General features: G+C 37.5%; 2 protein-coding genes across 3 annotated transcripts; both read right to left on the bottom strand.

The window, feature by feature from the left end:
• Positions 1-2,183: 2,183 nt before the first annotated feature.
• Positions 2,184-4,906, bottom strand: LOC311066690 (uncharacterized protein). Its single transcript, XM_084087985.1, has 4 exons — positions 4,767-4,906; positions 2,966-3,080; positions 2,682-2,809; positions 2,184-2,566 (listed from the first exon to the last, which is right to left on the bottom strand). Exons 2-4 carry the CDS (start codon positions 3,033-3,035, stop codon positions 2,432-2,434), a joined length of 333 nt encoding a protein of 110 aa, XP_083944111.1. The 5' UTR covers positions 3,036-3,080; positions 4,767-4,906; the 3' UTR covers positions 2,184-2,431.
• Positions 4,907-5,952: 1,046 nt separating this feature from the next.
• trim46a (tripartite motif containing 46a) lies at positions 5,953-24,691 on the bottom strand. Of its 2 annotated transcripts, XM_084087981.1 has the most exons (12): positions 24,308-24,691; positions 22,187-22,442; positions 20,431-20,581; positions 15,795-15,993; positions 14,028-14,174; positions 13,680-13,775; positions 10,929-11,182; positions 10,617-10,738; positions 10,149-10,496; positions 9,265-9,494; positions 7,686-7,753; positions 5,953-7,575 (listed from the first exon to the last, which is right to left on the bottom strand). In XM_084087981.1, the coding sequence occupies exons 1-12, from the start codon at positions 24,365-24,367 to the stop codon at positions 7,191-7,193; spliced, it is 2,316 nt and encodes a 771-aa protein (XP_083944107.1). In that variant the 5' UTR covers positions 24,368-24,691; the 3' UTR covers positions 5,953-7,190. The 2 variants fall into 2 exon arrangements, with proteins under 2 accessions (XP_083944107.1, XP_083944108.1); XM_084087982.1 differs by lacking the exon at positions 14,028-14,174 and having other exon boundaries at positions 24,308-24,489.
• Between the last annotated feature and the right edge of the window lie 161 nt (positions 24,692-24,852).

Genomic DNA, 24,852 nt, shown 5'->3' with positions numbered 1-24,852 from the left:
TGTATCGCGTTTGTTGTTTACTTTCATCTCATTCACATCTCTTTTTTCCTAACAGCCTTAATTATCTGTCTCCTCGTACTTGTTTGCATTCGCCTGCTTCTGTCTTTACGGCAGCACAAGATGAGTTAACAAAGACGCCAAAAGCACCACAAGTTGTATCAACATGTTTTTAATAGATAGACTCCATTCATCAAATCTTAATAAACATGAAACAGAGAGCAGAAGACAGGCGCAGACAGGCAACACCCCTCTGGCACCTGCTGACCTCAGTCACAGATTTCAGCTTAAACTGAAAGTCTGCTAGTAAAACAGGTTAGGTCAAAGGTCACAGACTGTAATGGTGACCTTGTTTTTCTCCTGTCCAACTGTCTCACCATCTTCTCTGTCTCTCTGTTTCATGTGCAGTTGCTTTAGGCTGGCATTTATGATCAACAGTATGCAGACTCAAGCTGCTATTTCAAGCTTTAGCACTCCATCTCCTGAATTTCGCTCTCAAACCGACTCAACTCTCTCATCTAACCTCACTTTAGAGCATTTGAGGTGTTTCTCCCGATGCTTCATTTGGTTTCTGAGACCAAGAATGTCTATAGCTTACTTCATATCTGATAACATTCCCATTCATTTCAACAGCAGTTGCTCAACACTGTTATACGTTAGGGGGCGCTAGTACACACCTTCTGAAAGAGTACAGTAACTCCATATCAAATCGTCAAAACACAGGAAAAGAAGAAGCAGAAACGAGCGATCCCATTAAGTAAGCAGATGCATGATGCGAGCATCAACATTGAACAGCATATAAATCAAAACTGATAATGTTGCCGAATGAAATGTGGACCTAAGACGAGCTATAGGACTGTGCAAGCTTTGGGAGTGTTGATGGACTCGATCTACTCCATATACGGTATGTTTTGATCATCGTACTGAATCCGATTTGGATGTAGGCCTAGTCCTTGACAAAAACGCGATTTTCAGCTTTTTGCTGAAAATGTTGCTTTTTTAACGAAACTTACCCATATTCAAGTGTTGATCAAATAAAAAAAAATGCATAGTTAAGCTAGAATAAAAAGGTTTTTTTTTTTTTTTTTAAAGAACGGAAATTCATACAGCAAAATATTTTGGGGGTCATGAAAACTGTGAAAATGATCAAAAATGCTGGCGCTGATGGTGGCTGGCAACTTTTTAGAAAAATGCTGGTGGGGAAAGAGTTAGGCGCTCGCCAAAAATAATTGGGCACCAGTAACATATCTACTGTAATATGATTTATATGTTGCTTGCAGTCTTTACAGATGGGCCTACATTTGAATGGAGAATGGATGCATTTTGCAGCCAGATGGTGTAGTTACGACATCCAGGGCCTGATTTAGGTCACGTTAACCAGTCAAACCTCCACACTTCGGCCTTCTTTGGAGTCTTTAACCGTGAATTCAGTAGTTTGGTTCTAATTTAAAAAGTTTGACACATTAAGGGTTTTACACCTCTTTACAATGAAATTCTGCAGTTGAAATGCAGTCATTTCAATATAGGAATCCCTGCAATCTCATGCGAAGGAACATTTCCCCACTGAAGACAGTAGGCCCTAGTCATAATGTTTTTTGTTTGTTTTAGTGTTTTAACCCTTTCACGCACAGAGGTCACTACAGTGTACAGTTATTCAAAAAGCCATTTTCTTGTATGCATGGGTGTTATTTGCATAGTTGCACATCAACCACTACAATGGGCACACTAGTGCATCCTCCTATACACTGCCACCAAGTGGCGAGTCGTTGTATGTGGAATTTGGCCCGTGATGCATTCGAGAGAGAATACTCGCACTCATTGGCTCCCGTCTCTGTAGATACACTAGTGGCGTAGTGTTGATTGGTGATGCAAAGAGCAAAAATTGACATTAATTGCTTTAGCAGCAGAGTACCTGTACAGTCGAAGAAGCAGAATAGGTCTGAAGGTAGAAGTCAGAAAGACGAGCAAGAAAAATCGAGCAAGAAAAGTTGCTTCTTTTTTTCATTGGGCCGGTGAAAAAAGTGTCCAAATCACCCTGAATTCACCCCTGTACTTTACCCCTATGGTGTGGGTGGTAGTAAAGATCATTTATTATTTTGCCTGTTTTCATTGCCATCAACTGCCAAACCTGTGTACAAAAGTACTACAAAATGTCTGTACCAGTTGAACGTCATAGATCACAACAGTGTTTCTGACTGATTTTATTTCTTAATTTTCCAAAGATACATTTATTCCTGGTTTTAAAGTTATTCCTCAAACTATAAATTGCTTTATTTAAATGTCGAGTGTTACGTAACAGTGTTTATTAAAGATTAGCCTTACATGAGATGAAGCTATTGGCCTACATACTAAATAAGCGAGATCTTTTTTTATTTTTTTAGCACATATACTTCCGTACATGTATAAGCAACTTCAATCAGTCGATAATTCTTGTTTACTGCGGAGGAGGCCTCTGAATGGAGTCGGAGACTCTCTGGACGAGTTTGGCACACTCTGCCATGTTGAGATGTTTGTCATGATCCTCATCTACATCGTCCATCCATTGCTGAGTCACCATTGGGGTCAAGGTCTACCAAGAGAGTGAGAGAGAATTTTCCATGAGCCCCATAGCACTCCCTATTTACATAAATATCATATAATCATGTTTGCTGATTTATCTATGATTTGAGAAAACGTATACAGACCTGGATTGCCCTTCCAAACTCGATCAGCATCATTTCAAAGACCTTCGGCCCGTCCAGAAGGAGGGTCCCACCCTGAGTGTAGAATGTGCAGATCTCATTTCCAATGCTAGGAGGAGGTGGAGTTGCGTCTATTATATCAGAAAGAGAAAGCAAATTAAAATGTTTTAGATCAATAGGAGAAAGAGATCATGGCTAAATGACAAGGCGAAGCACTGAAAGAAGATAAATTGTGATTAAGACTAGAAAGTAATAGTTCAGTATGATCTCCAATGAGAGGAACTCACTCTGAGCGTGGACCACAACAGCCAGCACACACAGGCTCAACACTGCCACCAGCTGGACATAATTTGCCATTGCTGCAGATGTTTTACAGGAACAAGTCTGTCAGATGAAGAGAGGCTGTAAAAGAAAAGAGGAATAATTGAGAGCAGCAAGTCATTATATGTGGAAATGTTAGTACATTGCTTTTGCTAGTACATTGGTCCATAAAAAATTTGAGAGAATTTTTTGAAACATTTATTGTAGCTTATGGCTGTCAAATCTCTGTTAACTTACACTTGTTTTATTTATTAATTTGATATTGCTGTGTAATTCCGCTTTCTAAAAAATAATAATTTGTAAATAAATAAATTTAACAGATTTTTTTTTTTTTTTTTGCATCATTTTTAGGCTATATACAACTTTAAAAGTGTGTAGAAAAAAGATAGGCCTACATAAAATGAAATGTTCTCCAGACAATTCATGTCAATTTTTTATCATAGTGCTTTTCACAATACACTTTGTTTCAAAGCAGCTTTACAGAAATTCTCCATTTGTAACACTTTATGCCTAATTGTCAAAATTTGACAGTTTAATGCTTAAGAGTTTAAGTATTCGGCTTTATATTTAATTCACATGGTATAAATGGGTCTTAATAGACATGAAAATATAGGCTACAGTTGCCTTTATATTTTAGTAAATAAAACCAAATTTTAAGTTAAGAAAATTAAATAGCCCTGGATATTGGCAGAATTTAATTTGACAATTTAATTAAAAAGATAAACATCAGGAAAACATCCTTGCTTTCTCATTGGTTATAAGTGACTCGTTCCATTAATCTTTCCATCATTGTGATGCAATCATTTTGAAAAGAATGCAAACATGTGGTTTCTTTTAAACGCTCACTGAAGTGAGTTATTCAAGATGTCGATCCGGTTGTGCAAGCTTTTGTTAAACAAAAAATGCCGACCGCATTGACGGGGCTTGTGTTTGTATGTAAATAGTGGGGAAGTGGAACATAAAAGATAGTTCACCCTTTTTCTGTTATCACTTATTGTTTCTAACCCATGTTAATTTCTTCAGTGGAACATGAAAGGAGAAGTTTGGCAGAATGAATGACAGTCTCAGTCACCGTTCTCTTTCTGTATGGAAAAAATATTCTGTCATTCGTCCTAACATCCTTTGTGTTCTACAGAAGAATGTCTGAATCCTCATGAAGGCGAGTAAATTATAGCCTAACATTTTGGGATTGAATGTATTATTTTTTTTTTAAAGTTCATCACCTATAAATATGTAGATATTCATCAATTTACTTATTAAAAAACAGAAATCCTGAACTAGTCAGTGATGATGTTGTAGCCATTTAAATTCTATTTTTAAAACAACGCCGATGACAAATTCTTAAAGTGTTACAGTTTAACACAATACTTGATATGTTGTGATTCTATATCTTCAAACTGATCTAATAGGTTAATAAAATGATGATATTGTGCAGTGATATGTTATTAATATCTTAAACCAGCATGCAAATGTTAGAGAGTGTGTTAGAGAAATATTATGTTGTTATAGAGTTGATCAAAAAGAAAAAAAAAAATCAAATAAGCAATAACATCACAAATAATTTTCAGAAACGACAAGCAGATAAAAAGCTTAAATAAAAAACAATATTTGATTTAAATTCTTTCAGGAGAATGTTAAAATGCATGGCTTGCAGACAACACTGGAGTTTGAAAAGACACCAGAAGGAAACGAACGGTGAAAATGGAAAGAGAGAAAGTAAACCAACAGTTTGTGTTGAGAAAAGTAGACGAGTGCAGTGCTTCTTACCTGTATCAAGTCTGAAGAGATACTGCCAGCTCTCTGAACAAGGAAATTATAAAAACTAGGCATGTGTGATTTACATATGACCACCTATTTTCACATTTCATAGGACAAAAGAGTGGGAGGGAAGAAAAAAAACAAGTTATGGAGGTGTGGTGTGGTTTGTTGATTGGTTCTTCCTTGTTCCTGATGAATGTCTAATGATCTCTATCTATCTATCTACAGATAGATAGATAAACAAGTATAATATATGCCATGGTTTTTTATTCACTTTTGATGCCAGTGTGAAGGTCATTTTTGAGGACTGCAACATTCATACATAAATAAACATAATGTTGTTGTATGCTGTGTTATATGTTCTCACACTGGCAGACACACTCTCACATATAAGTTTCCACTACTGTAGTGCATGAAAATAAACATTGAAATGAGTGAGTTGTACATGTAACCTTAGAGATCACCTGTGGATTAAACAAAAACTGGACTAACAAGCAGCTTCTTTTTTTTTTTTTTTTTGTATAAGAAGCATTCTTTTACTTTCACTTTAACTGACAACAGCCACTATCTATGTGGGACTTTCTGAGTGCCAAAAACTCACATCATACGAAAGAACCTGCTAATAAATGAGAAATTACTGAAATGTGGTTATATCACAGTAAGTGATTTTACCACTATTTCATTTGTTTTACAGTTTGCATTGCCCAGATATGTAGCACACAATTGACTGGACCTGACCTGATGAGTGTGACTGAATATCTGAGCATAATTTGAAATCTTGGTCAGTTTTGTGTGCAATAGGTTGTAAAGATCAGTTTTAGGTGAGGAATAACTATTTTGTTTATCAATAAGATATGACAACGTATGTTTTGATATTGCTTTAACTCATCAAAAAAATAGGTTAAGCAATTTTTAACTTTCAACTATATATAATGCTGTAAACTTCCTTAGGACAGATTCACACAGAATGTGTTTTTGCATTTAAAAACATGAGACGCAGGGCTGTGGAATGGGGAGAAGGCAAGATCTCAAGACGTGTTTTAAAAAAAATCATAACTTGATTGCTTAACTCTGTGTCATATGCAAGCGCAACCGTCAAACACGTCCATAGAAATACAATGGAAAAGCAGAACAGTGGAATGCAGAAACGTGTTCTGTGTGAACGGCCATCATGGGGCATGAAAATAATACAAGTGAGAAACATTGATGCTTTATTTCACTTCTGCCATTAGTGTATATTTTACAAACATTTTGCCTGTTTTCAAAGGGCCATTTTAAGAAATGCTACATAATATCATCAACATCAATATAAATTCACACAACGAGACCTGAATCTGCAACACTGCACTCAAGTAGCGGAAAACATGGCCAAAACCAGAGCTTTCAGCAACTGTCTTTCTTTATTGCAATAACATATCACGCACTCACACACGCGCGCAATAAATACATTTGACGCTCAGCATACAATTCAAAAATGTCCTCTCACATCGACACACACCGACTCACAACTGACAGTTGCACTGTCATAAGCAGCATACACTTCTGAAAAGCAAATTTACCCGCTAAATCGTTGTTGCCATACCCATTCTGCACCAAAAAAAAAAAAAAATTGATTATGAAAAAAGCCTAAAAAAGTATGAGATGTGTCAAGACTGTTGTGTTAGATTATTATTTAGGACATTCAAATGGGAGTCGGTTGTATGACATTTGAGCAGGCACCTGTAGGGAGCTCACAAAAGCAGGTTCTTTTCACTTTAACTGTCAACCCTGTTTTGGCCCAAACAAACCAAACAGACGAGGTCTCTATGCACAGAACGTGGACTGATACCAATACAACATGTCCAACCAAGGTTTGACATCTTGGTTGAGTCTCAAAGTAGCAACACAATTCAAAGACATCGGGAACTACTTAGAAACATGACACAGTCTCAAATGGATAAGAACTGCAACAGGATCACGTCAAGACATTTTAACATTCCTGTAAAGAGCACATACATTGTTAATGAATAAATCAAGGTGTATTACTAACTTTTAGCACACCCATTTTGGGTGGTTTGCATGCTAACAATGCTGGAAAAGGAGTTTGTAAATAGCGAGGAATCATTTGTTTTTTATAAGAACGTTCTGTCATGAGTGAACCTGAATCATACATGGACTATATTTCCATTGTTTTTGATTTCGTAGCCATGAAAATGAACAATTCCTCATTATTTAATGCTGACCCACATGTTGTTAGCATGCTACATGTTGTTAGCATCCATAACCTTTTTTTAATGTGTATACTTTGAAATTAAATTTAATCTTGATATAAAATATCATCAGTCAATGCATCATTAGCTATGAAATAAGCTCGTAAACAAAGTCGATAGAAAACGATAAAAGAATATTTGCCTAAAGGTGCTAATTTGACTAGTTTTAAAGCGATCAGATGTTTCAGTGACTGGCATCGGTGGCACGTGTTTGGATGGTCACTCTTCTTGGCGGGTTCTGCTCTGTACTGCGAACGGCTATTAGCTCCTGTAGCTGCAGAGCCCCTCCGCCAATGAAACAGAAGGCTGGGCAAACAGGGGCGGAACAATCGACAGTCCCCTCCCACAGCACCCGCAGAGAGTGTGCGTCGTAGAAAGTGAGCCGCCCCTTCTCAAAGTCCAGACACAGTCCGAGGCGAGGTGGCAGGGGGGCAGTGAGAGGGCCAGTGGAAGTGTTAGATGACTTGGGTAGTAAAATCTTGCCCATGCCCATTGTGAGGAAACAGAATGGAGGAGGGGAGTCCTGGGCGTCCTCTGCGCCGCTGTCATGACCACTGTCTGGATCGTACCTGAAGTGAAATGGGGTGGGGTGGGGTGGGGGGTTGAAATAAAAATCATCAATAACATTGCCTTCCACAGTCAGCTCTAAAGCGTTTAAAAATTCTCTGTTTCTCCTCACCGTGGACTTGCCATGTCTTGTGGAAGATGGAACCACTCCTGCAGTTTTGCTTCAACACCCACTCCCACCTACACACAATGCTTTAAAGGGTTAAGTTCACCCAAAAATAAAAATTGTCCCACAATTTCCTCACCCTCAAGCCATCCTAGGTGTACATTACTTTCTTCACTCTTCCGCCAGAATCTGACTCGTGTACGGCCGTTAACGGAAGCCAGTGATTATAGTTTAGAAAGTTATAAATATGGATATTTTTCATATACACCTAGGATGGCTTGAAGGTGAGTAAATTATGGGATAATTTTAATTTTTGGGTGAAATAACCCTTTAAGGCATAGACATTTTAAAGTTTTTTTGTTTTGTTTTTTGTATGAATCTATTATTTTTAATATATATATCTCCAAAAACTTTTCAGGAAATGGAAAAAAAACACTGTATTTTCTTCAAATAATAAAACACTGTGTTGTCAAAGTTGATACTGTGGACTCGTGTATGGTCAGACAAACGCAGAGGTGTAAAGTCCAGGTTCAGAAAGTAAAAGTCCTCCTCAGTGTTTTGTCCCAATCACCTGGATTTGCTAATTAGCACAGTTTTTCAGCCAGGAGATGGAACTAATTAGTGAAATCAGTACATGGGTGGAATAAACATATGGCATGACTTTTACTTTCTTACCCCTGGACTTTACACCTCTGGACATACGAGGTTTGGTCACAAGTTATTTTTTTTTATTATTTTCATTGGTTAAATATTTGCAAAAACCACAGAGAGGTGTAAAGGGTGACCAATAGTAATGATTTATAAAAAATAATAATAAAAAAAGACAAAATATGGAGATTCGAGGTTTCCACCCGACAGTGACGATATTTTATTTTATTAAAATATATTCATATATATATACATATTTAAAGGATTAAAGGATATATAAATAAAGGATATATAAATATATTTAAAGGATTAAAGGTGAAAAAGTTTAATTCTTGAAAAAAAGTGAGTAAATCGTATTATTTAATATAACAAAAACATTCAATATTAAAAAAATATATATTAAAAAAATATTACAACTGTTTGCAAAATTAGCTGTACACTGCTCAGACATTTGGGGTTGGTAAGATTGTTAATGGTTTTGTTGGAAGTCTTTTATGCTCACCAAAGCTGCATTTATTTGATAAAAAAATACAGTAAAAACAGTCATAGACAGTTAATTACTGTTATAAACAGTAATTCATTCCTGTGATGGCAAAGCTTAATTTTTTTGGCATCATTACTCCAGTCTTCAGTGTCACATGATGCTTCAGAGATCATTCTAATATGATGATTTGCCTCTCAAGAAAAATGGTTCTTATTATCAATGTTGAAAACACTTGTGCTGCTTAATATTTTTGTGATGTGATAGGCCTACATTTTGTGATTCTTTGATAAATAGAAAGAATTTATTTGAAATAGAATGTTTTTGTAACATTATAAATGTATTTAATGTCACTTTTGATCATTTTAATGCATCCTTGCTGAATTAAAAGTATTAATTTCTTAAAAAATAAAAATCTTACTGACTGCAAACTGCTGAATGGTAGTGTATGTTCACCTTAACCAGGTAGGATCCAGGCTCCACTGAGCATGCCCAGTAGTGTCGTCCCTCTGTGATAGAAACGTCGGCCACAAGGAGGTCAGAGGTGAGGTGACATGAGGTAAGGACCCGATCAGCTGCCTGCAACAGGGTCATCCCAGGGACACTCCGGGCATACGTCTGCCCTTTCCCCAGCGCCACCCGCTCCGCATGCAGGCCCCAGCGCGAATCCAGGCAGAACGACAACACTGAGATTGAGGTATTCGGGAGGAGAGGAGTGGAGGATAGGGTTGGAAAGGTCAGGTCATAGGGTTAGGGCAGAACACAAAGCGAAAAGAGGATGAGGGAGTGAAACAACATATAAATAGAAGATAGAAAGAAACAGAGAGGGGGGATATGTATGGATAAGCATAAAAGGGAAGAAATGGGATAGGAAATTTGGAGAAAAGAGGGGAAACAAAAAGGACAGCAGGAACATTGTACATATTCCAGGACTCTAGGATTCAGAAGAGATCGAACAGCTGATATTCCAGTTAAATAGGAATACAAGTCAAAGAAACAGCGGAGATAATAGGAACAAAGGCAGGTGGAGAATAACAGGAAGTACAAGGATAAATAATACAGAGAGAAGAGCAAAAAAAGAGATGTGTCAAAGAGTTGTGGATAAGCACTGAGAAATATACCAGTGATAAGCAACAGAATTAACTATGAGAGAAAACAAAAAAGAGAATATGATATACATAAAATACCACAAAACAAGAACAGGTTCAGTTTGATGTAATAGAAACTGTGATATGAATGGATCAATAAATGATAGATAGATAGATGGCTCTGAATAACTGATATTTTGAAGTGGTTCAAATGCAAGTGTGTTTGTATATTTGTGAGTGGATGTGTCTTACCTGGTGCAGGAGGTGTGTGTAGATACACCTCCTCACTGTACTCTCCAAACCCTGCCTTATTACAGCCTCGAACTCTCAGGACATACACACTGTCCATCTCTAGCTTGTCAATCACTGCACTGGTCCCGCCCACATCATCAAGACGCTGCCAAGGACAGTGTGTGCCATTACTTCCTGAGCTTCCGTCAGACCAGACTCTGCCCCATAATGCTCCAGCTCCGCCCACTTTCCTCTGATACTCCACTGAGTAGTGCCAGGCGGGGGCGGAGTCCTGTGGGAGGCGCCAGCACAAATAGAGCTCGTTATAGGCCAGGGTCTTTTGAGTGTCAATCACAGGAGCCAATGGGGCTGCAGAAGGAAAAAGATCGGTCGAGTCAAGTAAGACGTGAATTCAAATTGTTACCTTGTTAACCTAGAAAACCAACTCAAGGTATTTACGGATTTTGAAAATGGAGTTTTTATGAAAACCTTGTATAAAGTCCATGCTGCTAAGTGCTGTGAGTTCTCTGGAGACGTCTATTTGAAAGTGTCGAAACGAGGGATCGGCAGATAGAGAGAAATGCTGAAGATGTTCTATTGCTTTTACCAGTCTGAGAAGAAGAAAGATAAAAAAATCAAGTAAAACTTATCTCTGTAAACCAATTGACTATGTGTAACATAATCTTCCAACGTTTGTGTGCCTTCAATGGAAACACACAATAGGCTATTGTGGGTTTCGTATTTCATAAATGAACCGATTCACGCAATCCCAGCAACAAACACCCTCAAACACAGTCTAACCTGTTGTGCGTGACTCTGGCGGCCTGCACAAAGCACGGCTGGTCGGGTTCCTTAAGAAGCTCCTGAGTGTATGTGAGCAGCCCTGCATTTTCCAAAAGACTCTGTTTTTCTGAGAGTTGTGCATTCAGAGCCCCTGCCCGCTGCGCACGAGCCCCCTCCATCAACATGGCCAAAGCCCCCTGACGCTCCGCCAGCACACCACGCAACTCACTCACACACTGATTCAGCTGCTCCTTAGCCACTACGCTGTTCACCTGAGCACAGAGGGAAAGAGATTGAGCAGGACAGAAAAAGGGAAGAGCGAAGCTTGACATATCTTTTTAAACATCATAAATATATATAAAAAATATATATTTATTTTATAATTAATATATTATATATTAAAACATTTAAAATTAAAACATTAAACATTAAAACATTAAAATGATATCAATTTTACATTAAATCATATTTTAAAATAAATTTTAAACCTTTTCTTATTTTTCACAATGAATCTTGACCATCCCCCACCATCACATTTGGTCATCATTATTTTTCACAAATAAATTCACACTATAACACCACTGAAAAAACACAGGATACTCCTGGAGAGACAGTGAACTATTATCCGTCTTTAGATTTAGTTTCCATACATAAAAGAAACATGAAGGTTGCACCAGAAATCGCATACTTCCCTACTATATAGTAGACGAAAAACTGTATGTGACAAAAGAAGTATGTCTGAATTCACAGTACGCATAAAAGCACCCGGATGACCAACTACTTCCGGCGGGATTCTTAAGTGTGCATACGGTGGTGGGCACTTTACTATCCCATGAGGCCACGGGAAAGGATTACATCGCAGTGAAGCGACATACCTGACGCTGGTAGGTCACATGATAATGACAACATTCATACTATATAGAACACACCTTTTTAGCGGCTGTGAAGTAATCACTTATTCAAAATAAGTACCTACTCAAGAGAGTATGCGATTTCGGATGTCTTTTTAAATGTAATAAATATTTTAATAATTATAAATATTTAATTTATTTTAATTTATATTTAAAATATTTACATAAAAATGTATATTAAATCTAAATAAATAATAATAATAATTTAAAAATAAAGTATTAATATAAATAGTAATAATAATTTGATAATAATTACTTTCCAGAATGAATCTTGGTCAACCCCACCATCACATTTGGCCATAAATATATTTCACAAATACATATTTCAGTTATTATGATATTCAATATTTTGACTGTTAAAAGTCTATAACACCCAAAAAAAATTGACAAAACAACTGCTGCAGGGACGTGCGGTCAGGGTAGGCAGGGTAGGCAGTGCCTCACCAAAGGAAATGTTGACATTACATTTATTAATTCCAAGAACTTTATTAATTCACCACATTATTAATTGCATTTATTTTATTCCAAATATTAATTTTTGTAACAAAAATTTTCAGGAATACACATATAATATACTCATTTTGCCATTGTTTGCTCCTAAAACCATTGTTTCATGCAGGAAATTCAAGGCCATGGCCATTGAGGCAGAGGTTAGCAGTGCCTCTTTGGTCCATAGAACGTAGTTTACGTAGGTTTGCGCATGCGCAGTCAGTTCTCATGCTGTCTTGAATTATCAACATTGAGGCAGAGACCGAGCTTGCTTCATGTCACGTGATCCGGGGTGGGTAATCGGGAGAATTCCCGGTGGGCCGCTTCACTTTTGGGCCGGTCGAGGATTTTTGTTTTTTCACATTTGTCACGTTAGTTACATTAGGCTACACACGTTCCGCATTCTGACACCGCAGCGCGCAGCCTCTGCATAGGTTGTACCATGTGAGGGAGTTCTCCCCTCCCCTCCTATAGAGTTGGTTGGGTCCATAGCCCGTGTTTTCCAAAACGTTTTCTCAGGTAACTACCGCGGCACCGCCGGCGCCTACCGATAGCTGGGCCGGCCCGGTAGCTATGCGTCAGGGAGGATGGATGGGAGGAAGAGGCCAGGAGGTATGGAAGCTTGTTTCCGCCACAGAATAGAACATTTTAAAAGATAATTGCGACTTTTTATCTCACAATTGCGAGTTTACATCTCGCAATTCTGTCATTATTTCTCAGAATTGCGTGAAATAAAGTCGCAATTGCGTGTTATAAAGTCAGAATTGCGAGATATAGAATTGCGTGAAATAAAGTCGCAATTGCATGTTATAAAGTCAGAATTGCAAGATATAAAGTCAGAATTGTGTGAAATAAAGTCGCAATTGCTTCTTATAAAGTCTAAGTGAATTATTATTTAACCTTTACATTATTTTTTGATCCATGGCATTAATACAAACTACACAATAGTGACTAGGCTGCTTGTCGGTTCGCTGACACCGCGCCGCCTCCCTCTTACTGTGTCCCGCACAAAACATTTGTTTGTTGTATAATATATATCTATCATAAGATAGATGTGTCCATTAATTTGATTATTAGATTTGATTGTGCATTAGCCTCACATATGACTTTGCTGTATGCAGGCAGCGATGTGATGATGCCTGATATGAACTTGGGTTGCTTCATTAACTGAATGAATATGAACATATGCCACATTGATAGGTCACAGCCTACCCATGACAAGATTTCACCGCACGTTACTGAACTGCTGGATCTGGTTGAAATCCTGCAACTTCATCCTCGCTCTGTTTTCACACCATTCGTATACTCTAGGGTGAAGTATTTGTCTCATAAACACTCAAAGTATAATTAAAACACCAATGCTGTGTACCTCAGTCTGAGCAATGCCGCTTTCTACTTGGGTGATCTGTGCCTGAATACAATCCTGATTGCCCAAGATGTAGTTCATTTCCTTGGTGATCTTCTCCTGTGATTTCACAACATGGAGAAAGATGAGTTACGTTAAACACCGACAACACTGTAGAGCTTCTGATTGCTGCCTAGTCATTGAGGAAATCCTTTCCCTTCTACCCTTGATCACTTAGAGATGTGCAGGGCTAGAGCTTAGAAAGATTAGCCCAAATAACCATTTTATACAGGAAAGAAGGGCATGTTGGGCATTATTACGTTGTTTATAGTCTAAAGATTCAGCTCTATAGAGCACACAAGGAACGGATACCTTTAGAGTTTGGTAAGCCAACGCAATAGGAATGATCTTGTGTCCACTGTGGGCCCGACGGAGTTTACAAAGCGGACACAACAGATGCTGACATGACCTGCAGTAAAACTGTAACCTCTCCTGCTCATGTTCCACACAAACTAATACCTGCAAGTGAGTGAGAGAGAGAGAGAAGATAAATGGACAGGGGAAAAGCTCGAGAGGGGGGAAATGAGATTAGGGAGAACTTTCGAGACTAATATGTTTATCAAAAATCCTCTGTGTCGCCTGCTGTGGAAAAGGACAATATTTGAATATTATTTGCATGTGGTTGATCTCTTTTCTACAAAATGTTATTAATACTTTAGTCAGTACTCACTATATACTCAATACTTTAGTCAGTGTTTTGTGCTATTTAATGGACATTTATGTAAGGGTTAATGCCCGACGAGGTGTCCATTATCAGGTTTTAATGGACGACGGCGAGGCGTGAACCGTCCGACGCGCAGCGGATTAAAACCTGATAATGGACACCTCGAAGGGCATTAACCCGCTTATACCATGGTCACTTGCCAAATAACACATTTTTAAAACATTAGTTTCTATTTTAATTAGTTTTACAATCTAAATCTAAAGTTACAAGTTACAAACAATAACTTGGTTTCCTTGGTTACGCCTGACGGTTTATTTAGGTGTACATTATCACTTTTTAACGGACACCCTGCAGCCAATCAGAATCGAGTATTCACCCAGACCATGGTATAAGTCAAAACAAACTTGTATGTCTTCATGTTTTTGATCTATATAATGGATAAAAATGTTCTACATAAATATTAATAATGCAAAATAGTGTTTTATTGTTTTGTAATAATAAAATGTGTTTTATTTATTGTAATATTGTTTTATTTTAATATATTTTAAAATGTAATTTATTCATGTGATGGCAAAGCTGAAATTTTCAGCATCATTACTCCAGTCTACAGTGTCACATGATCCTTCAGAAATCATTCTAATATGCTGATTTGCTGCTCAAAAAAAACATTTCTTATTATCAATGTTGAAAATAAAAAGTGCTGCTTAATATTTTAAGCAGACACATAATTTTTTTTCCCAGGATTCTTTGATGAATAGAAAGTTCATAAGAACAGCATTTATTTGAAATATAAATCTTTTGTAACATTAAAAATGTCTTTACTGTCACTTTTGATCAATTTAAAGCATCCTTGCTAAATTAAAGTATTAATGTCTTACAACAACAAAATGGTATATATTGATTTTGAATGGTATATATTCTGTTCAATTCAATTCACATTTAGTTGTGTATCACATTTAGTGTATCGTTTCAAAGCAGCTTTACAGAAAAAAACATGCATCTACATTACATTTTAGAGTGATCTGTTATCAGAGGTGACTGTGTCCAATTAATGTCCATATTTAAGAAATGTACAGTTCTAAGATAATACAAATCACGCAGTTAGCTAACATCATGTATTAATTTTAGGCAGAAACTATAAACTCATTAGAGTAATTATTACAAGTTGTGAACATAATGATTACAATGTATCGAAAATTTGGCAGTGGTGCTTGTTGACTCAGAGTTGATTCTGAAACATATTCTGTACATTTCTTCAAAACACTGGAAAAAAAAAAAAATATATATATATATATATATATATTGGACCCTGGATGTAAACACGGTCCGATCTCGGGTTAAATGTTTGACTCAATGACTCTCCTTTCTTTGTGTTTGTGGTGATCCTCTCTCAGAAGGGTCCCGTGTGCTCTTACCTTGGGTCTGAAGCTGTGTGTGGGCATGATGTGTTCGTGTTGGGCTCGTGGTGTGCCCCAGGGGTGGTACAGTTTGAAGCACTCATTACAGAAGTTGGACCTGCAGTCAGCACAGCCTTTGGTGGCGTCCAGAGCCTGAGGAGGTTTACAGAACTGGCACATGACTGCCATGCTGCCAAGACTTACTGTCCGCCTGTACCTACACACATGGAGAAAGAGAGACATCAGTCATCTATTGTGCATTGAGGCTAATTTGAAAAGTAAACACGTATGGCTTGGGTTACATGTACGCATGATTGTTTGATTGCATTATATATTTGTATGTGTACTGTGGCCAGCAGGACGAGGCGTGATCATCAAATAACATCAAACAAAACAGTCCAGGCCTGGTCCTCTCTCGATCTCCACTGTCATCGCCCACGGCCCTCGTGTACATCAATTATAGTGTGTGTTTGTTTGTGTGGTGTAAATGTAGCTCAGCTGTCCAAAGACTGCATAAAAACAAAGCATCAGAACTTCACTTACATTCAGCTTCCTCTCACAACTTCTCTTTTAAAGGAAAAGTTCAACCAACAAATGTTCACCCTCACTGTGTTTTTACTACACATCTAAGAGAAGAGAATGTTGTATTACCAAACTTTAGAATTCATTCATTAACTTTATTTATTATAGATGTTAAAAGGAACATCATGTCTCTATTAATTTAAATATTTAACTAATTTAATATGTTGATATTTATTTTTTATCTTAATGTTATATATATATATATATATATATATATATACAGTGAGGAAAATAAGTATTTGAACACCCTGCTATTTTGCAAGTTCTCCCACTTGGAAATCATGGAGGGGTCTGAAATTGTCATCGTAGGTGCATGTCCACTGTGAGAGACATAATCAAAAAAAAAAATCCAGAAATCACAATATATGATTTTTTAACTATTTATTTGTATGATACAGCTGCAAATAAGTATTTGAACACCTGTCTATCAGCTAGAATTCTGACCCTCAAAGACCTGTTAGTCTGCCTTTAAAATGTCCACCTCCACTCCATTTATTATCCTAAATTAGATGCACCTGTTTGAGGTCGTTAGCTGCATAAAGACACCTGTCCACCCCATACAATCAGTAAGAATCCAACTACTAACATGGCCAAGACCAAAGAGCTGTCCAAAGACACTAGAGACAAAATTGTACACCTCCACAAGGCTGGAAAGGGCTACGGGGAAATTGCCAAGCAGCTTGGTGAAAAAAGGTCCACTGTTGGAGCAATCATTAGAAAATGGAAGAAGCTAAACATGACTGTCAATCTCCCTCGGACTGGGGCTCCATGCAAGATCTCACCTCGTGGGGTCTCAACAGGGACGTGCACAGGGGGGTTGCTCAGGTTGCCCGGGCAACTGCCCATATGCCCTTCTCGACTCACTTTGCCCTTCCGAGAAAAAAAAAAAAAAAAAAGTAGGCCTACAATAGATGCAGAATTTCACGTAGGCCTAGATAAAAAAAAATAAAAAATCACAAAGCCTCATTCACTTCCATTCGGGCACCGAAAGTGAAAGTCAGTAGGGGAAGGGCAAACTCTGTTTACGTGGCTGCAGCGCTGCACGCGACCGGCACCTAAGCTGAGCCTGCATGAGCGGCCCTAGAAGGAGATTGTCGCGGTTGTCTGGTGAGACGACTCAACGTTGTCGGGAAAGGTGAGTTTGTGATGTATAACAAACGAACGATCACCATCAGGGTTCCAGACTGCGACCATTTTTTGAGAATGTGCGAGTTAAAATTTTATGTGGTCGCATGCGAGTACATGGTCCTGTACTATTCAGTTAAATTCGCGCAATTTTCCTGCATTGAACTTGATTTAGCGCCCGCCAAAGTGATTTTTTGTCCCGCCAAAGTCTTATTTGATCGGTGAGTAATGTACAACTGCTGCGCTTGTGACAGCTATGTTTAACTGAAAGAACGAGCAGAGAGAGAGAGAGAGAGAGAGAGCCGGTCGCGCGCGCGCACTCTCTCTCTCTTCGGAGCCAGGCGAAAGTGTAAACAAGACTTCACCGTCTCCAAACTAAGCGCTGTCTTGCTCTCTCTCCCTCGCACATATTAATCAAAATAAATCGACACGGTCGGAAGTTTCATGTGGAGCTTTCGGAGATTTTTATTTTTTTTTCCCCTGAATTTCCTGGGTGTGAATTGTGCTAAATAAGTTGCCTTATCTTCTCTGAAAAGCGTTCCGGACATTCAGCTGACATAAAACAAAACTTTAATTAAACGGGGAAAAAAAAACTATCCAGTGATGAAATGTTTTCTGTGTTGACACAAATCTTGGACGTGTCCATGTCCTAACTGCTGGGATAATCACACAACGCGCATGACACGTCCAATTCGCGAACTAATGACTCCTTTGAACCGATTCATTTTAATGAATGGTTAAAACAACTGATCTTTCCAACAGTGAGACGTCTGAATCGGTGTATAACTAATCAGTAACACTTTACAATAAGGTTCTATTTATTACATAAATTACATAAAAAGTACAGTTTGCTTACTCAAGCTTAAGCTTTAAAATAAATAAAACCACTTGGTTTTTTTTGAAAAGCATATGACTGTCTACATTTTTCCACACAGTGCTATCAAGAAGAATCGTCAAAGAATCGGATCGATAATCAGAATCGTCAGTGGCATTATTATTGATAAAATCTGTGTTATTATTAGTAGTAGTTAAGGTGATTGAGTGCTGTATTTCAGTGTTTTACTTCTTTGTATATATATATTTTAATAAAGACCCTGTTATTCTCAGTCCTTCATATAGCCCGTGAGTTTTTTCAGGGGTGCCCTTTTTTCAGGTCAGAGCAACTGCCCCTCAAAATTCCTGTGCACGTCCCTGGGTCTCAATGATCCTAAGAAAGGTGAGAAATCAGCCCAGAACTACACGGGAGGAGCTGGTCAATGACCTGAAAAGAGCTGGGACCACCGTTTCCAAGGTTACTGTTGGTAATACACTAAGACGTCATTGTTTAAAATCATGCATGGCACGGAAGGTTCCCCTGCTTAAACCAGCACATGTCAAGGCCCGTCTTAAGTTTGCCAATGACCATTTGGATGATCCAGAGGAGTCATGGGAGAAAGTCATGTGGTCAGATGAGACCAAAATATAACTTTTTGGTCATAATTCCACTAAACGTGTTTGGAGGAAGAAGAATGATGAGTACCATCCAAAGAACACTATCCCTACTGTGAAGCATGGGGGTGGTAGCATCATGCTTTGGGGGTGTTTTTCTGCACATGGGACAGGGCGACTGCACTGTATTAAGGAGAGGATGACCGGGGCCATGTATTGCGAGATTTTGGGGAACAACCTCCTTCCCTCAGTTAGAGCATTGAAGATGGGTCGAGGCTGGGTCTTCCAACATGACAATGACCCGAAGCACACAGCCAGGATAACCAAGGAGTGGCTCTGTAAGAAGCATATCAAGGTTCTGGCGTGGCCTAGCCAGTCTCCAGACCTAAACCCAATAGAGAATCTTTGGAGGGAGCTCAAACTCCGTGTTTCTCAGCGACAGCCCAGAAACCTGACTGATCTAGAGAAGATCTGTGTGGAGGAGTGGGCCAAAATCCCTCCTGCAGTGTGTGCAAACCTGGTGAAAAACTACAGGAAACGTTTGACCTCTGTAATTGCAAACAAAGGCTACTGTACCAAATATTAACATTGATTTTCTCAGGTGTTCAAATGCTTATTTGCAGTTGTATCATACAAATAAATAGTTAAAAAATCATACATTGTGATTTCTGGATTTTTTTTTTTTAGATTATGTCTCTCACAGTGGACATGCACCTACGATGACAATTTCAGACCCCTCCATGATTTCTAAGTGGGAGAACTCGCAAAATAGCAGGGTGTTCAAATACTTATTTTCCTCACTGTATATATATATATATATATATATATATATATATATCAATAAACTTCTAATTACTGCTTATTAATAGTTAGTAAGGTAGTTAAGTTTAGGTATTGGGTATGATTAAGGGATGTAGAATAAGGTCATGCAGAATAATGCATTAATATGTGCTTTATAAGTACTAATAAACAGCAAATATCCTAGTAATGTGCAGGCTCAACATCCTTAATTGGCTAGAACATTCTTCTCCTTTTGTGAGAAATTAATTTAGGTTTTGAATAACATTTTTTAATTTTGAGTCAAATATTTCTTCTCTTGCCTCTCTTAAGTTATAATTGAATCTTGTGGTGTTTTAGAGCCAGATTTGCTCGTGCACATTTTTACTTTATGGAATGGAGCCGTGCAAGCTGTTTACTGGAAAGAAGAAACTAAATATTTTCTCCGCCTTCTCTTGACCTCATTTTGCTATGCCAGTAAGGTGATTTGATTGGTCCACGTAGTGAGACTGCGTGAGAATATTCAAACAACTATCAACTCCTATGGTGATGTGTCTATGAATAGACGCAAGTTCAGAACATCTGATGTATTGTTCAAAACCAGTAGAACAACATTACAGCACAGTTACTGGAATTACAATTTCAATGTAGCTCAAGTTAATAAAAGCAGGAATTCTCTGAGGAAGTGTGTGTGTGTGTGTGTGTGTGTGTGTGTGTGTGTGTGTGTGTGTGTGTGTGAGACCTCTCCACTATGCGCTCCAGCGTGAGGTTTCTCAGACAATCTGCAAGCCCTCTCTCTCCCAGCTCCACATCTTTTCCGCAGGTGGGACAGGGGAACAGCATGATCACGGGAGGGGTGTCTTTACGCCTCCGTCCTGGATGTGTTCCACACACTGCACAAAAAGAAGGAGAGATGCAGATAGAAAAAGCACATTAAAGCTTCTTTAAGCCACTATAAATCTAAGGCAGGAAGAAGAAAGGAAAAGCTAATCGATGCCGAAAGAGAACCGAGTCCAGAGGCCCCGTGTGTGCTGACACATTCAGAATCAGCCCATCACGACGGCTGCTACATTTCAACACACACGCACCTGCAAAGTGCTGCAAAGACGCAATACATCTGAATGATACAGTAGCATCTATAAACTTCTGCACAGAGAAAAGCTAGTTAAACTATGCTAAAGTTACATCACAATGTCATAGTTTTTAAATGTTATTAAATCTGGGCCTGGTTTCACAGACAGGGCTTAGATTAAGCCAGTATTAGTCTTTAGTTCAATTAAGACATTTAAGTAGCTTTTATAAATGTGCCTTTAAAAAAAACATTACTGATGTGTATCTTGAGACAAAACAAAACATATTTTCAGATATGTCAGTGCTAAAGTTGCTTTCAGTTAAAACAGCTCAAACGTGCATTTTAGTCTGGGACTAGACTTAAGCCTCGTCTGTGAAACGGGATAATTAAACAATTTTTTAATAAGTAATTTAATTAAATAAATATATAAATTATTTTATGATAATAAATATTATGAAAATACAACCAAATAAATGATTAAACTGGCATGCCTTATTTTAAGCATTATTAAATATAATTAAATAATCAAATTATTTAAAATAAATAATTGATATGATTCATTTGAATGCCTAAAATAATTAATAAATTGAAGTGCCATCTGAAATTTTCTTCTAGAATGATAATTTTTATCAAGCTCGGTTATTTAAGCTCAGTAATTTCACTTAAATGGCAATTAATAGGTAATTTGCATTGCCATTTAAGTGAAATTACTGAACTTAAATAAAATTTCAGATGGCACTTAGAGGCTTTTGCATCTGAACTCTTCAATTATAATTATTAAATGATGATCAAATAAATAATCAATTGGACATGATTAATTGAATTGAGCTGAAATTACGTGATTATGGGAGATTAAAAAGACCACAAAAATATACATATAAAATTAGTTATCAGGTAAAATGGTAAATAAACTAAAATTCAAAAGTTTGGGTTAGTTAGATTTTTCTAAAGAAATACAAAGTTGAAATCCAAATCTGTTTTCATAAATAAAAAGCACAACAACTGTTTTCAACATTGATAATAATAAGACATTTTTCTTGAACAACAAATCACTCAGCATATTATAATCATTTCTGACGGATCATGTGACCCTGAAGACCGGAGTAATGAAAATTCAGCTTTACCATCACAGGAACAAATTACATTTTAAATATATTAAAATAGAAAATAGTTATTTAAAATTGCTATACTATTTCACAATATTGCAGTTGTTACTGTATTTTGAATCAAATAAATGCAACCTTGGTGAGCAATACATTAAAAAAGAATACCATCCCCAAACTTTTAAATGGTAGCGTACAGTTTAGTGGTCAGTATAAAAAAAAATACTTGACCGAATGATTGACAAATCAGAACCGAGCATCTCAGAGAGCCGTGTAATAAGATTTTGATTTTGATCTCAGTGTCTATTAAGGAACACACAAACCTGTTCTGATCACCCGGTCTAGGCGGTCTGTTTTGGGTGGAGGTCGACGTGTCTGTCGGGGAGAGCGTGTGTTGGGGCTTGAGGTGGGTGTGTTGGGCTCTGGGGGGAGCTCGGGGGGCGGGTATCCTCTCTGAACCAAGACTTCTGCCGCACACAGCACACACACGCTGTGCATACATGGCAACACTATCGGCTGCTTCACCATCTCCTCACACACGGGACAGTGCAGCTCTCTCTCTATACTCTTCATATTAGACTAGACAGAGAAAGGGACAGTTTTAACAATATTTACCAGAGGAAAACACGCAATCAAGCATGCAAGCACAGACAACACTCTCTCTATACATTATCGATTATGTTGATATTTATAGACAGATCATAACCATATATCCTGTTTCAGAGGTAAAGGCTTTATAATATAATATAATATAATATAATATAATATAATATAATATAATATAATATACATCATTCCTGATGTTACATGTGCAGTTTCATGTTTTTGAAGCAACACTGTAGGCTTTATTTTTATTTTAGCCTATACACTGTAAAACAAAAAGAATATATATATATATATATATATATATCAAAATTTCAATGACTGAAATTGATTATGGATTGTGCTATGGACTGAGTTTTGGTCAGGTTGGTCAGTATGAACATGTCATGAAAGTCAGAATATTTGCATATCAGGAAATATGTCTTGTTGTTTATTAAAAGTGTAGTCAATACTTCCTTCTTTCTAGTTTTGCTTACAAATGTCCCCAGTAATGGAAATAGCCTACTTTTATGCAACATTCAAATCATGAATTCTGCTATGTATTCACACAAATGACTGATATTGGTAGTAGCTACATTTTATCGACAATTGAGATTTACGAGTTGAACTTGTTTCTGTGTTACAAATCTGTTCAAATGTGTTAGTCATCTTTGGTCTTCCCAAAAGGAGTGCAACACGAATGTTTAACTTGGCTGGAAGTACAAGAAAATCATTCCTCAAACTCGAAAACCTTGATGTTGAAGTTCACGCACATCTTGTTTATTTACATTCCTGCCACCTAAGTTTCATATCTGGCATAAGGAAGTTAACATTTTAATCACTTTTTTTGTATTTGATTATTTTGTATTTTGCATTCATTCTACAAAAATTGCATTTTTTGCACTCCATTAGTCTCCATCATTTAATAAAAAGGGGGGGTTTCCCTACTGAAAAAGAAAATGCTGACATTTACAGCTGTCCCAGTCAGGCATGTGCTCAGCTGGTTTGGCTGGTTAGCAGGATGATCTATTCTAGAAGCCTGACAAAATCAATTTAAGCTATTTTAAGCTGTTTTATGTTCAGTATCTGGCAATTATTTTCCCCAGAGCTGACAGCATATACATTTTATTCTGTCAATAAGCCATTGAAATAATTAAATTCTCCAAGCAGTCTTCTGTTCCTCTTTTTTACACTGACTTTAGTTTTTTTCCAGACGTTTCCCACAGCTCGCGACCTCAGCCCTCTTGCATCCCCGTCTCTATGGCAACACACATCCTGTCGCGCGACAGCAGCTCACTGATAATAATAAGGCCTTTTCCGCTTCTTATAGATTTTTAAAGGCTCCTCTATTTTTCCTTTACATCTTCTCTAAGAATGTAATCAATTAATATGTTGCATCAGCGTCTGATCTGCATCGATCATGATTCTAAGTTAGACTAAATGCGTCAGTCTGTTCAATCTTGTATTAACGGGGGGAAAATATTCTGATATTATATTAGGCCTACACGCTTAAGAGCAAATAAATCATTCATAACAGAGGAAAAGCAGACGTGGCCTACACGCGCTTTAGCAGAAAAAGATGAAAAATATACTCGGTTTCTGCTTACAGGTGTTATTCATACCGAGCAAATATGCTCTCAGTAAAGAATGTTATTTATCTAATTGAACTGTTTTTTTTAATTATTTTTTTATTATTATTATTATTTTCTTTTTAATGTTAGATTTGGGCAAGGAAAACACTCAAATGTCCCATTTAGCCTAAAGCTGACCGTAAACATTGCGTGTGTTAAATAACAGCCGCGTGCAAATGACAGATAGGCTAACGTGTAAATATGTGGTTTTAATAATGCAAATGTACTTACGCTTATACGCACGAGGGCGTCCATAATGGATGTAAAGGTTTGCAACTCCGCATCTGCCATTGCTGAACTATGCCGATTGTTAGATTAATATCAAATGAAATAAACGCTATTATCGAGCGGGTTTTTTTCTACATATAGAATCATTTAAACAACTAACGGTTTATAAGATCAGAACTCCGCGAAATAAAACAAAATGGTTGAACATGCAACTGAAATTGACGGCTGTTAAACCTTTACGTTATAATAATATTATCTGTGTCTAAGAGAGGTCCAATTTAACGCAATCCATGTTGATTTAGGGGGGTTCCAACAGTGCTTGCTGAGGTCTATTCTGACGGATGTTGAGCCATCCGATGGATGTTATGAGGTGTTCAGGGGGAGATCAGTAAAGAGCATGCGCATGGATGCTGAGATGAGCATGCATGAGAGCCGCTTGGGTGGTTTTTACAGTCTACGGTAGAAAAGAAGGATATAATATAATATAATATAATATAATATAATATAATATAATATAATATAATATAATAATTGTCGATGACAGTGCT

The sequence above is a fragment of the Abramis brama genome (genome assembly GCF_963993115.1).
Source record: "Abramis brama genome assembly, chromosome: 17".
NCBI classification, from domain to species: domain Eukaryota; kingdom Metazoa; phylum Chordata; class Actinopteri; order Cypriniformes; family Leuciscidae; genus Abramis; species Abramis brama.
This window is presented reverse-complemented; position numbering and strand designations above follow the sequence as displayed.

What these genes read in the sequence shown, in the direction of transcription:
- LOC311066690 (XM_084087985.1), bottom strand. Translation starts at nt 3,035, where the DNA reads ATGGCAAATTATGTCCAGCTGGTGGCAGTGTTGAGCCTGTGTGTGCTG. An exon ending in TGTTGTGGTCCACGCTCAGA is followed by an intron (nt 2,810 to 2,965) that starts GTGAGTTCCTCT and finishes CTGATATAATAG; the next exon opens with ACGCAACTCCACCTCCTCCT. An exon ending in AGTTTGGAAGGGCAATCCAG is followed by an intron (nt 2,567 to 2,681) that starts GTCTGTATACGT and finishes CTCTCTTGGTAG; the next exon opens with ACCTTGACCCCAATGGTGAC.
- trim46a (XM_084087981.1), bottom strand. Translation starts at nt 24,367, where the DNA reads ATGGCAGATGCGGAGTTGCAAACCTTTACATCCATTATGGACGCCCTC. An exon ending in AGACCGGGTGATCAGAACAG is followed by an intron (nt 20,582 to 22,186) that starts GTTTGTGTGTTC and finishes CTTTTTGTGCAG; the next exon opens with TGTGTGGAACACATCCAGGA. An exon ending in CTGGAGCGCATAGTGGAGAG is followed by an intron (nt 15,994 to 20,430) that starts GTCTCACACACA and finishes CCATGTGTGTAG; the next exon opens with GTACAGGCGGACAGTAAGTC.